Source organism: Heteronotia binoei, chromosome 5, assembly GCF_032191835.1.
Source record: "Heteronotia binoei isolate CCM8104 ecotype False Entrance Well chromosome 5, APGP_CSIRO_Hbin_v1, whole genome shotgun sequence".
Classification (NCBI taxonomy): Eukaryota; Metazoa; Chordata; class Lepidosauria; order Squamata; family Gekkonidae; genus Heteronotia; species Heteronotia binoei.
The window spans coordinates 98,043,125-98,057,585 of record NC_083227.1 but is presented as its reverse complement, the minus strand read 5'-3'; the positions used below and the strand labels follow the sequence as shown (position 1 = coordinate 98,057,585).

At 42.0% G+C, this 14,461-nt stretch overlaps 1 protein-coding gene across 1 annotated transcript in view; it reads left to right on the top strand.

Moving 5' to 3' along the window:
* The first annotated feature begins 2,245 nt into the window (after nucleotides 1-2,245).
* SLC6A1 (solute carrier family 6 member 1) overlaps nucleotides 2,246-14,461 on the top strand; it is a 44,834-nt gene continuing 32,618 nt past the window's right edge. The window contains exons 1-3 of the mRNA XM_060239878.1: nucleotides 2,246-2,693; nucleotides 7,546-7,677; nucleotides 11,144-11,244. Of these exons, the coding sequence (XP_060095861.1) occupies nucleotides 2,456-2,693; nucleotides 7,546-7,677; nucleotides 11,144-11,244 (471 nt within the window). The 5' untranslated portion in view covers nucleotides 2,246-2,455. The remainder of the gene's footprint in view (nucleotides 2,694-7,545; nucleotides 7,678-11,143; nucleotides 11,245-14,461) is intronic.

The following is a 14,461-nucleotide window of genomic DNA, read 5'->3' as shown; positions in this document are numbered from 1 at the left end:
ACTCTTCACGTTTACAGTGAGCTGAGATTACTCCATAATTACCAGCAAGAAGTCCAGTCTTGGGAGCTACATTTGATTTTTTAAAAACCTCTGGCAAATGTATCTTTTTAAAAAGAAAAAAAGGAACTGAAACGGAATTTTTTTTGTCGGTTTTGCACTTACAAACATAGTTGGCATTAAGAAAAGGCTGAAGAGAGTGATTTTCCTGTGACTTACTTCATCATTGAGTAGAACCTCCAGACCCTGGAAGAACTGGATCCTACTTGGACTCCTGGATCAACCATGGGTACAATGGGTACAAATGGATACAATGCAAAACAACATCATCAACGACAAAACCTCTTCACATTTTATCTTCTTATCTTTCATTGTCTCATCCTTCCGCCTATTCATTTTTTCCACTGGAACAATGGAATTAATAAATAAAATACACATTCTTCTGATGTTAAGACAGAGGGGAGTTCACTGAGTACTGTGTGCAATTCTGGTCACTGCACCTCAAAAAGGATATTCTAGCATTGGAAAAAAGTGCAGAAAAGGGTAACTAGAATGATTAAATGTTTGGAACACTTTTCCTATGAAGAAAGGTTAAAACGCTTGGGGCTCTTTAGTTTGGAGAAACGTGGACTGCGGGGTGACATGATAGAGGTGTACAAGATTGTGCATGGGATGGAGAAAGTAGAGAAAGAAGTATTTTTCTCCCTTTCTCACAATACAAGAACTTGTGGGCATTCAATGAAATTGCTGAGCAGTCAGGTTAAAACGGATAAAAGGAAGTAGTTCTTCACCCAAAGGGTGATTAACATGTGGAATTCACTGCCACAGGAGGTAGTGGCGGCTACAAGCATAGCCAGCTTCAAGAGGGGATTAAAATAAAAAAAAAATAAAATAAATAAAAAAATAAAAAAATAAAAATAAAGTTATTATTATTAATAAAAATATTGAACAGAGCTCCATCAGTGGCTATTAACCACAGTGTGTGTGTGTGTATTGGCCACTGTGTGATACAGAGTGTTGGACTGGATGGGCCATTGGCCTGTTCCAACATGGCTTCTCTTATGTTCACCACCACAAAAAAAAAATAGAAGTTCATCATGGGGAAAAAAATGAAAACTAGTCAAGTGTGGATTTTGAGGGACGAAAGAAGCCATCATGCTGAAAATTATATAGGACCCTTTGAAACAAATAAAGATTTGAGCTGCTTGCAATATAATGGATGACTTGTCTACACAAAAGTTTGCTCCATTAGCTCTATTAGCATATGAAATCAAATATATTTGGTTGTGTAATATAATATTAACAGTAACCAAAGAGGGATTCATTAAACAGGAAATGTGTGAATTTCTCAAAATGCTGAATGTCAGCAGCTGAAGGCAGCTGTGGACAAAATACAGGTTTGCTAAAGTATTTTGCTACGCTCTCTTTAGCCAGAAAATTCAAAGTGATTTATCCAAGTACTACATTTATGCTGTGAGATATAATCCAAGACGAAAGGATAAACAATTTAGGTCTTGGACATAAAATTGATTACTGAATTTTGGGTTGAAAATGACTCATTATATATGTCTAAAAACAATACTGTAATGTGAAACTATCACATTAGGACTGTAATTTCTCATTGCTGCATTCCTTATACATATTTTCTGCCAGGAAAACTACTATTGCTTAACATCTTGTACTAGCTATATTTCTGGTAATTTTCAGTTGGATCACCAAAGAGCCACAGGTAAAACTGTAACAAAAGCCCAATAATAATAATAATAAGACATTGGATTTATATCCCACCCTCCACTCAAGAGTCTCAGAGCAGCTCACAATCTCCTTTGCCTTCCTCCCCAACAACAGACACCCTGTGAGGTGGGTGGGGCTGAGAGAGCTCTCTCAAACCTGGTTCTCCCAGAAAAGAGTCCGCGCGCTTAACTACTACACCAAACTGGAGATATAAGATACATGACAAAGAGTTTACAATCATGATGGTGTGGTTATTATAAATTAATACCTGACATTACAACCACTGATATAGGCAATCATCTAAACCAGAATATTAGTAAATTCATGTAAATACTTAAGGCATGAAGGTAATATTCTATGTGGCTGCTTTGTTTTGGTTCTATTAGATGAAATGTGTATATACATACAGTTGGCAATATTGTTATGCCCATATCCTATCCAGTCCTTTAATCTCCATTATATAATTGTTGTCTCCTGACCTTTCTTCCTGGTAATAAACGCAGTGTAACTCTTTCTTCCAGTCTTGTTTTCCAGGTTAATACAGACAGCTATGACAAGATATCTGTTTGCATTTTAATGCATTCAAGCTTCATTTCCGTTATTACTTTGACAACCCCGTAAACCCTAAATTGGGCAGTCAAGAGCCGCAAAGCTGCTGTCCACGTGGACTGGTGCTGACATTTCTCACCTGGCTACCAAAGCCTCTCCATCTAAACTTAGAGAAATGGCAACAAATGGAACAAAAGTTGTTGATGGGCAAATCTCCACAGAACTCAGTGATGCCTCAATCACCAATGACAAACCTAAAACTCTGGTAGTGAAGGTGCAGAAGAAGAAAGGAGACATTCCAGAGAGAGACACTTGGAAGGGAAGATTTGACTTTCTTATGTCCTGTGTGGGTTATGCAATTGGCTTAGGGAACGTGTGGCGGTTTCCATACCTTTGTGGAAAAAATGGAGGAGGTACATGGTTCAATTTGTATTTAAGTATTTTCAATTTTGTACATTAAAATGCAGGAATGGAATTTCTGTTGTAATGCAGGCATATGTTAAGTATCAGCTACTGATGCAATGCAAAGAGAAACTTATGATAACAATTTATAGCTTCTAGCATAGGTCTACAAAAATACATGGGGTTGACATATGACAAGTTGTTTCTGTTGCATTACTTTGTCTTGATCCTAATGGGAGGTCAGAAAAGGCTGACAATCCACGTCTGATTTTTTGGGGCAAGCTCTGCCATTTTTGAAAATGCTATCACAATATAGAGTTACAAGATCTGGAGAAGTTCATATGGGCTGCTCTTTTTACCACCTGGTTTGTCCTGTTCTGAGGAAGATAACCAGCTATGACCACCATACTCTGGGAGGCATGTGTTTTTGATGGTTAGAGATATGCATCCACTTTCAGTATAAACAAGGCTTAGCTGATTTTAAAAAACTAGGATATAAGGAATAAGTTGTTGTTCGGTCGCACAGTCGAGTCCGACTCTTTGCGACCCATGGACAAAGTTACTCCAGACCCTTCTGTCTTCCACCATCCTCCGAAGTCTGCTCAGATTTGTGTTTGTTGCATCAGTAACACTGTCCAGCCATCTCATCTTTTGCTGTCCCCTTCTTCTTTTGCCTTCTGTCTTTCCTAGCATCAGGGTCTTCTTCAGGGAGTGCTCCCTTCTCATTTGGTGGCCAAAGTATTTGAGCTTCAGCATCTGACCTTCCAGGGAATAGTCTGGGTTAATTTCCCTTAGGACTGACTGATTTGATCTTCTTGCAATCCAAGGGACTCTCGAGAGTCTTCTCCAGAACCACATCTCAAAAGCATCTATTCTTCTGTGCTCTGCCTTCCTTATGGTCCAGCTCTCACAGCCATATATTACTACTGGGAATACCATCGCTTTGACTATACAGACTTTTGTTGGCAGAGTGATGTCTCTACTTTTTATTATACTGCCCAGGTTCGCCATAGCTGTCCTCCCAAGGAGCAAACGTCTTTTAATTTCATGGCTACAGTCACCATTTGCAGTGATCTTGGATCCCAGAAATGTGAAGTCTGTCACTGCTTCCATGTCTTCCCCTTCTATTTGCCAAGGTGTGATGAGGCCAGATGCCATGACCTTAGTTTTTTTGATGTTGAGTTTCAAGCCTACTTTTGTGTTCTCCTCTTTCACCCTCAACAAGAGGTTCTTTAGGTCCTCCTCACTTTCTGCCATTAGAGTAGTGTCATCTGCATATCTGAGGTTGTTTTTCCCGGCAATCTTAATTCCGGCTTGTGCTTCATCCAGGCCAGCATTCCGCATTATGTACTCTGCATATAAATTAAATAATCAGGGTGAGAATATACATCCTTGTCGAATTCCTTTTCCTATTCTAAACCAATCAGTTGTTCCATATCCCATTCTGACAGTTGCTTCTTGACCCTTATACAGGTTTCTCACGAGACATGTGAGCTGGTCTGGTAATCCCATCTCTTTAAGAACTTGCCACAGTTTGTTGTGATCCACACAGGCCTGGCCCTGCCTCTAGGCAAACTAGGTGGTTGCCTAGGGCACCGGGAGGCAGGGGATGGCAAATTGGGCACCCCCGGCGCCCCAGGCAAGCACTTAGTTTGCCTTCCTTTCCCCCCCCCCACTGCCGCGGCCGCAGCCACTATCCCCCTCCAGCCTGCTGCCACCCCACACACCCTCCAGCCAGTTGCCAAGCTCTACTCGCTCTCCCTCCCTCCCTTGCCACTTGCTGCTCACCAAACTAAGGCCTGTAGGCTACTCACAGCCCGCGCCTGCACATTTTGTTGAGTCAAAACGCGCAGGCGCGGGCTGTGAGTAGTCAACAGGCCTTAATTTGGCAAGCGGCGCAGGAGGGAAGTAGAGCGAATAGAGCTTGGCGACAGGCCAGAAGGCATGGGGGGTGGCGGCAGCGGGCCAGAGTGCGGCCACGACAGCAGCGGCAGCGTGGGGGAAAGGAAGGCAAACTAAATGCTTGCCTGGGGCGCCGGGGGGCAAATGAGAAAGGAAGGGGGGAGGAAGGAGGCGGGGGTGCTGCACCACAGGGGGGTGGCAGGGGGGCACCTGCCTAGGGCGCCAGGGACCCACAGGCTGGCCCTGGATCCACACAATCAAAGGCTTTAGCATAGTCAATGAAGCAGAAATTGACATTTTTCTGATACTCCCATGCTTTCTCCATAATCCATCTAATGTTGGCAATTTGATCTCTAGTTCCTCTACCTCACCGAAACTCAGCTTGAACTTCTGGTAGTTCCTGATCGACATACTGCTGAAGCCTAACTTGTAGGATCTTTAACATGACCTTGCTAGCATTTGAAATGATTGCAATGGTGCGATAGTTTGAACGTTCCTTGGCAATCCCCTTCTTTGGGATTGAAATATAAACTGATATTTTCCAATCCTGTGGCCACTGTTGTGTTTTCCAAATTTGTTGACATGATGTGTGCATCACTTTAACAGCATCATCTTTTAGGACTTTGAATAGCTCAACTGGGATACTATCATCTCCGCTCACTTTGTTGTTAGTAATGCTTTCTAAAGCCCATTTGATTTCACACTCCAGGATGTCTGGCTCACGGTCATCGAGTTCACTGTCATGATTGTCCGGGACATTGAGATCCTTCTTGTATAATTATTCTGTGTATTCTTGCCACCTCTTCCTGATCTCTCCTGCTTCTGTTAGGTCCCTACCATTTTTGACCTTTATCATGGCCATCTTTGCACGAAACATTCCCTTGATTTCTCCAATTTTCTTGAATAGATCTCTTGTCCTTCCCATTCTATTATTATCTATGAATACACACATTATGTCAACAAATTTGGAAAACACAACGGTGGCCACAGGATTGGAAAAGATCAGTTTATATTCCAACCCCAAAGAAGGGTAATGCCAAGGAACGTTCCAACTATCACACCATTGCACTCATTGCATTGTTCCTTCAGGAAGGCCTCCTTATCTCTCCTTGCTGTTCTCTGGAAATCTGCATTCAGTTGGGTAAATTTTTTCTTTTCACCTTTTGCCTTTCGCTTTCCTTCTTTCCTCAGCTATTTGTAAAGCCTTATCAGGCAGCCACTTTGCTTTCTTGCATTTCTTTTTCTTTGGGATCGTGCTGATTGCTGCCTTCTGTACAATGTCACGAACCTCAGTCCATAGTTCTTCAGGCACTCTATCAACTCTAGTTCCTTAAACCTATTCTTCACCCCCACTGTATATTCATAAGGGATATGATCAAGGTCAAACCTGAATGGCCTAATGGCTTCCCCAGTTTTCTTCAGTTTAAGCCTGAATTTTGCGATAAGTAGCTCATGATCTGAGCCGCAGTCAGCTCCAAGTCTTGTTTTTGCTGACTGTAAGGAGCATCTCCATTTTTGACTGCAGAGTATATAACCAATCTGATTTCTGTGTTGCCCATCAGGTGATGTCCACATGTAGAGTCACCTTTTAGGTTGTTGGAAGAGGGTGTTCACTATGACCAGCTTGTTCTCTTGACAAAACTCTATTAGCCTTTGCCCGGCTTCATTTTGTTCTCCAAGGCCAAACTTGTCAGTTGTTTCGGTCACCTTTTGACTTCCTACTTTGGCATTCCAGTCCCCTATGATGAGGAGGACATCTTTTTTTGTTGTTAATTCTAGGTGTTGTAGATCTTCATAGAACTGGTCCACTTCATCCTCTTCTGCATCAGTGGTTGGGGCATAGACTTGGATTACTGTGATATTGAATGGTTTGCCTTGGATACAGACCGAGATCATTCTGTCATTTTTGAGATTGTATCCCATTACTGCCTTTCTCACTCTCTTGTTAAGTATAAAGGCCACACCATTTCTTCTACGGGACTCTTGACCGCAATAACAGATGTAGTGATCCTCTGAGTTAAATTCAGCCATTCCCGTCCATTTTAGTTCACTGATTCCCAAGATGTCGATGTTCATTCTTGCCATATCTTGTTTGACCACATCTAGCTTACCTTGATTCATAGATCTTATATTTCACATTCCGATGCAGTATTGTTCTTTGCAGCATCGGACTGTTCTTTCACCATCAGACACATCTACAGCTGAGCATCCTTTCGGCTTTGGCCCAGTCGCTTCACTCTTTCTGTGGTTACTTGAATGCTCTTCTCCAGTAGCATATTGGGCACCTTCTGACCTGAGGGGCTCATCTTTCAGCACCATATCTTTTAGCCTTTTGTTTCTGTTCATGGGGTTTTCTTGGCAAGGATACTGAAGTGGTTTGCCATTTCCTTCTCCAGTGGATCATATTTGGTCTGGGTGAGCTGTGGCCTGTCCCTCTTGGGTGGCCCTGCATGGCATAGCCCACTGCCTCATTGAACCGCACAAGCTTTTTGTGTTAAAAAGGATTTATTTGTGTGGTGAAACAGACATATGAGTCTCTATGTGAACCAGTACAGTTGACAAACAAGTCTCCTCAGCTCTAGTTTATTAGAAGTATGAAAAATATTAACTGTCAGCACAAAGTACAAAAAATTAAGTCAATGGCTCCGTGATGCTCAGATGCTATGCAGAAGGAATGTGCTTTGAGGGAGGATGTGAAGAAAAAAATGGATGATAAGAAGAAAAGAGGAAAGAGTCATAAATCAAATAGTAGAGGCCACAAAGACTGTGACAGAAGAATAGAACAAAGATTTATATTTAAATATTGCAGCATTTTTTGAAGTTTTATTCTAAGAGAGAGCTGCTCAAAATGATTTGTTAATTTCATTAAAAACACACAATTCAGGTTGAAATTATTGCTCAGTGATATGCTTGGTAAATGTCTATTTTATTTTGATTGCTTCTTTTCTATATCCTTTTCAGGAGCCTTCCTGATTCCATATTTCCTTACTTTAATTTTTGCTGGAGTTCCCCTGTTCCTTTTGGAATGTTCACTAGGGCAATACACATCAATAGGAGGTCTTGGAGTTTGGAAGCTTGCTCCAATGTTCAAAGGTACAATACAGAATTAAAATAATTCCTATGATTTCTGTAGCGAACTTGCAGATTCAGGACATGCTCTGTATTTTAATTCAATCTAAAAATACATTTTAAAATAGTATTTCTCCCCCCCCCCTCCTCCTGGCATTGCACTTCCAAGCCTGTTCACTTCCCTGCCTTCCAGTTCTTCCTACCATTATCCTATTTTACTGAAGATATTTTATAGTACTAAAGATAATGGTTCACTGGTTCCTACTAATCCCATGGGTTTTGTTTGGTTTCTAAATTTTAGTTTCTACATAGATAGTGCATAGTTCAAAGCCAAAGTTAGCCAATTTGTGAAATTACAAATCCATTGCTCAGAAGTTTTTAATTTATTTTTTGTTGATTTTGTGAAATATAATTCTGGTTTTGATATCTTGGATTCTGCCATAGATTCATCATTCTTTATTCCTAAGTATCAAAACTTGATTTTTTTCAGCTGTGAACTTCTTTAGATGAAAGTGTTCAAAATACTATATACATAATCACATTTCATATTGTCTATACAACACTCAGGCTTTAAAACTGGCCAGCAATGTCACAGTGTTTCAGAGAAACTGATGACTTTTCCTCTTTGATCAAAAGATTACTACTTGTAAAATCCAGGGAAAGAAATTGTGCACATCTGTGAATAAGTACCTGCAGTGTGTCACTTTTAAGGTGCAAAATTCCTCTTCTGTTCCCTCCAAAAAGTATCAGGTTGTCAAAATATTCTGAAGTCTCCTAGTTTTCTCTCCTTCCTTTCTGGATGTGGCTGATTTCTGGGGGCAAATCAAGCAAGGAGACTTCCTCAAGCAAGGAGAGAACTGATCCTTTCCTCGAGGTAACAGATTATTTAAGACAAAGTAAAACCTCCAGTGAATTTTGAATGATGGTTTCATAATCATTATGGGCTGCATTCTATGAGTTCTTTCTTCAAAGTGAGGAGCCTTACTCAAGAAGAAATCTTTTCTTATTGCTTTTAAAAGAGAATAGTAGCATCCGATACATTTAATTATATAGATAGATCCCAGTAGGCAGCCAGGTTGGTCTGAAGCAATAGAACAAAGCAGTGGACAAGGCCACCTTTAAGACCAACTATGTTTTATTCAGAATGTAAGCTTTGTATGCTCTTAAAGCAGACTTCATCAGACAAAATGGGAATGGCAAACAGCAATTCTTAATATAAGTGGACATGGAGTTGGTACATAAAATCATGGGAATGTTTTTAGCAGATTAAAAGAATCACAAATAGGGATCTGTATTTGTTAGTGTTAGAACAAAGCAGGGCTGAAACAACACTGGAGGGTGATAAAACACTGGAGAGTTGTTTTTTGCCTACAAATCCCATCAGCCCCAACCATCTGGAGAGCTACCATTGGCCACCCCTGACATACATTATAGTTTGCCATTAGGAAAAAAAGAAAGACATTAAAACTATTTAAACCAGAATGTTACCTAGATTTATGGCACTTCACACCTATAACAACAGTCTGCTTTTTATCACCCTCCAGTGTTGTTTCAGTCCTGCTTTGTTCTAACACTAACAAACACAGATCCCTATTTGTGATTCTTTTAATCTGCTAAAAACATTCCCATAATTCTATGTACCAACTCACTGTCCACTTACATTAAGAATTGCTGCTTGCCATTCCCATTTTGTCTGATGAAGTCTGCTTAAGAGCACACAAAAGCTTACATTCTGAATAAAACATAGTTGGTCTTAAAGGTACACTTGCCTACTGCTTTGTTCTATTTAATTATATAGTACTTGTTCAGGGAATGTTGAAGTGTTGTCTTCTTCAGCTTCACAATAAACTAAGTATTCTCATTTATTTCCATTTTGAAGTAAGAAACTGACTTGCCGGGATTGCCTGTGCATTCATGGCTAACCAGGAATCTCATTTCTCACCTTTCTATCTATTCTGTCTTTCCTTCCATTTACATCTCTTACACATTTGCAATGTTCCAGTGCACCTTCCTCAGCATGTCTATCACAAATGCTTTCCTGCTGTAGGATGGCTAAGCACTTAACTAGACATGATGGTGTTCCTGTGTCCAGCCACAGGTGTGTGCTGCAATTTTAAGACTGGAATTTTCTTTTTTCAAAAATGCCATGGGGCTCTGATTCTGAAAGCCAACCTGATGGTACACTAGCCAAGCAGAGACCAGGCAGTCTTCCTCCAGCTGACAAGGCTTGAAAGCAGCTTGGGGGAAAGCAGAAGCCCCAGCACCAGTGAAGGTGAGGAACAGTGTTTGCTGGGGATGAGGGAGCAGCCAGGAATGGAGATGGGCGTGTCTCCATTACCCAGGATTTTTTTTGTAGAAAAAGCCCAGCAGGAACTCATTTCATATTAGGTCACATCCCCTGACATCACCTATTCAGTAGGTTACTTTCCACATATTGTCATAGAACAGTACAATGCTATCAACTGCATTTCATGGATGTGTGTTCTCACACAGCCCAACAAGAGACCTTGTTTCACACACACACACACCCAATACAGCCATGTCTGGCAGAGTGGGCAGCAACAGGCCTAGCTTCTCCCGGGAAGGGATGTTCACGGGCAGCTCCATGTCTCTCGCTTTCTTCACAAGTCCATTGGATGCTGGAGGCAGAGGACAGAGTGCAAAGTCTGGGGGCACATGGCTGCCTAGTGCCTTCCCTTTGCCAGAGACTTCTTTTTGAGCCGGAGCCCTGGCCGAGCCAGCCGGAACTGTGTTCCTGTGCATTCCTGCTCAAAAAAAGCCCTGCCATTACCTCATGCTAGTGCCTTCAGTGCTTCTGTCTCCCACCACCACCACCACCACCACCACACCCCATTTTCAAACCATCTCTGCATAGGGAAGATCACCTGGGTTTCCACTCAGCTATGGCACTATCAGTTTGTCTTTCAAGATTGGGCTGCCCTGGTGTTTTTGAAAAAAGAAATTCCCAGCCTTAAAATAGTGGCATGTCCCCATGGTAGACATGAAATGCTGTCATTTCTAGCTGCGCTCTAAGATTTCAGATTACTTAGGGGTTTATCCATGAACAGATATATTCGAAAAATCCAGCCTTTTGGTCTGTCCAACCATCTGTTTCCAGTAGAAACTACAATTTTATTACATCCGTTTCTTTTCACTCCTTCTTCCTTCCCACCTTGTGATGAATTTGTCATCTGAGTCTTCTGAACGCAAACAAAATAAGCAGAAAATTAGTGTTACATACCATTGTTTGAAACCTTATTAAGAAGGTTTGTTGGTGATGGTATCCCATACTGTGACTAATGTGAACTCTACTATATTAGGAATGGCTGGGCGATTATGCTTCAGTTCATAATATACAAAAACAATTTAATTTTAGCTTTCATGAGGTTAAATATTTCTGAATGTTGTCCTTTTTATGTTATAATCTGTAGCTTTCCTGATAAGTATCCAAGAAAACTGCAAAACCTTCAGTTTTCCTCCTTTCCTTTAGGTGTGGGATTAGCTGCTGCTGTCCTTTCTTTCTGGCTAAATATTTACTACATCGTGATTATTTCCTGGGCCATATATTACTTATACAACTCTTTTACCACAGTAAGTATTTTTTCTGCTCATATTAAAAATTCTCATGATAGCTGAATATGATTAATTGAATTAATGTTAAGAATGCCATGGTAGAGTTGTTTACACATTAATTTACTAGGGAAGGTACAGATATTTTTTTCTGCCTGATTTCTGAACTGCCAAACTTTTATGTTGTTTACAATGGATCTAAACTGGATCAAACTGAAAATTAGGTTTTATTTCATAGAAATTGGTCCAGGATTTTTTTTTAATCCATCAAAGATATGTTGGCAAAACTCTGGCTGCAATGTAATATTTTATTATAACCAAACCTGGTACTAATGTTTACACAGAAAAAGAAATCATGGTGGTAACCATAATGTGCATGAGGAAGCAAAGGCTTTTCCTGAACACCTGAGTCAGACTGGAGGAAAAGGAAGTTGACAGATCCAGAGACAGAAGCAGAAATAGACAAATGCTTGATGATATAGCTCTATCCTACACATATTCCCTTGGATGAAAGTCTCATTGAATTAAGCTCTGTACCTGTTGTTCTGAAGAGCACATATAACTAAGCTAAAACAGCTGATATCCAAATTACAAGATTCAGTGCCAAATATCTCAAATGTGGATCCGCCCAATCATATCTAAAGCAGGGATGAGTGATGGAGAGCACTCAATGGGTATATTGGTAAATACATGTTCATACTTCTGCAGCCCATTTCTTGAAGCCCTTTCCCTAAATCTGATATTATTTTAGCTGACAAAAAGTATCTGGGGTGAGGTCTGTGGATAAAAATAGGATGTGGGGTAGGATTTATCATCCCTCCTATGTAAACTTTTGGCACTTTAAATTTGAGGATATGGTATGGTTTATTTAAATTCTAATAATTTATATTTATTTAGTTTCAGAGTTTTGGTAGTGCTACCAATAAGTCCATCTCCCAGGTTGACACCCACCTAATTTTGGAGGGCAGGGGCACCCAAAGCCAGGCCTCCAGAGATTACCATAGTGGTTGCAAAGGTTCATTAGGAAGTAGGTAGTCCTTCAGGTATGTTGATCCTAAACTATATAGGGCTTTACATCGGCATGCTCAAAAACAAATTGAAAGCCAGAGTAGATGGAGTGATATGATTCTTATAACCCTCTCAAGGCATCATCCTGGCTGCAGCATTTTCTATCTAATGAAGGTTCTAAACACTTCTCAAGGGGAGCTCCACTTAGAACACTTTGCACTAATCTAGTCTAGATGTAACTGGTCATGCACCACAGAAAATGTCCCATCTGGCTATCCAGTCAAAGCAGGTAAAAGGCATTTCTGGCCATAGCAGCTACCTGCTCATCCAGCTGTAGGCCTGGGTCCAAGAGCACTCCAGACTACAGACCTCCTCCTTCAAGGGTACTGCAATACCATCCAGAACCTTAAATCCCAGATCAGACTGCCCGCTCACCAATATCATCACATCCACTCCATATCTGCCTCCAGTAACTGGTTCAGGATTTCATCAGGTTTCCTGTGATTAGCATAGGAGGCAGGCCCGTAGCTACCGAGGGGGGGGGGGCGTTGGGAGGGCCCAGGTCCATCCTTTCAAACCCCCCTCCAACTATAGGGCCCCTCCATTCAATAGCCTCCTGTCCCTTTTGCTTACTCACCATCTCTCGCTCAGAAAAAGCAGCAGACACAGAAACTACTCCAAGCAACACTTGCTTCCTGTTTACAAAAACCATAAGCAGCATGCAGGAAGGAAGGGAAGCCAGCCAATCACAACACCCTTCACCAAGTTCTCCTCCAATCATAAGCTGGTTGCTCCCTCTCTGCTCTGCCTCTCAGACCGGCCTCCAAACACAGCGTGCTCTGAGGTGGCAAGGAGCTCCAGTTCCTAGCCTTTGCCATCTCTCTCCTGTTTCTATCTGAATTGGAACTGAAGTTGATCTTCACAGAAGAGAGAAGGCAAGTGAGATGTAATTTTAATGAAGATCCATTATGTGTGTGGGGGGGAGGGGTAAATCTCGTGGAATGTCTGTTTGGAGGACCAGGGGTGCAAGACTGCAGGCTGGAGCTTTAGATCCCATGTACTTTTTTAAATGCCTGAATTTCGAGGGGTGGGGGTGTGCATCCAGGTGTCTGTTTCGAGTGCAAGACTCCAGACTGAATCTTTGAATCCCATGCACTTTTTAAAATGTCTGAATGGGAGGGGGGCTGTATCCAGGTTTGTGTTTGGGGTGCAAAACTCCAGACTGAATCTTTGGATCCCATGTACTTTTAAAAATGTCTGAATGGGGGGTGGGGGTTTGCATCCAGGTTTCTGTTTGGAGTGCAAAACTCCAGACTGGATCTTTGGATCCCATGCACTTTTTACAAATGTCTGAATGGGAGGGGTGGTGTTTGCATCCAAGTGTCTGATTTGGGAGGCAAGTCTTAAAATTTCTGTATATTTTGCATCCCTACCTAAAGTTCCCTGCCTTTGCATAAATTTGTTTATATGCACATAACTGGTGGCCCCATGATAATTTGGCAGCTCACAAATAAAGGTGGCCCCACCATATAAAAATACAGGCCTTGGGCCCCACTAAATGAAAAATCCTGGTTACTGGCCTGATAGGAACTATTGGCCTGATAGGAACTACTGGCCTGATAGGAACTTCCTGATATTGGAACTATGTAGGACTCTACAGGACCACTTCCAACTTAGATCCATTCCAGTCCGGCTTCTGCCCGGGCCATGGGATGGAGACAGTGCTTGTCGCCCTCATGGATGATCTCCAGCAGCATCTGGATCGAGGTGGTTCGGCGGTACTGTTGTTGTTAGACCTATCAGCCGCGTTCGATATGGTCGACCATCAGTTGCTGACCCGCCGCCTCGCCGATGCAGGGATTCAGGGGCTGGCCTTGCAGTGGCTTTCCTCTTTCCTTGAGGGTCGAGGACAAAGGGTGGTGATTGGGGGAGAACTATCCCAGAGACACCTTCTTAATTGTGGGGTGCCTCAGGGAGCGGTCCTCTCCCCGATGTTGTTTAACTTCTACATGCGCCCCCTTGCTCAGATTGCCCGGAGATATGGGCTGAGTTGTCACCAGTATACTGATGACACCCAGCTGTATCTATTGATGGACGGCCGGACTGACGATGTCCCTAAAAATCTGGACCTGGTGCTGCAAGCTGTGGCAGGCTGGCTTAGGCTGAGTGGGTTGAAGTTAAATCCAGTGAAGACAGAGATCCTTTGCCTGGGCCGTGGCGGTCTGGGAGG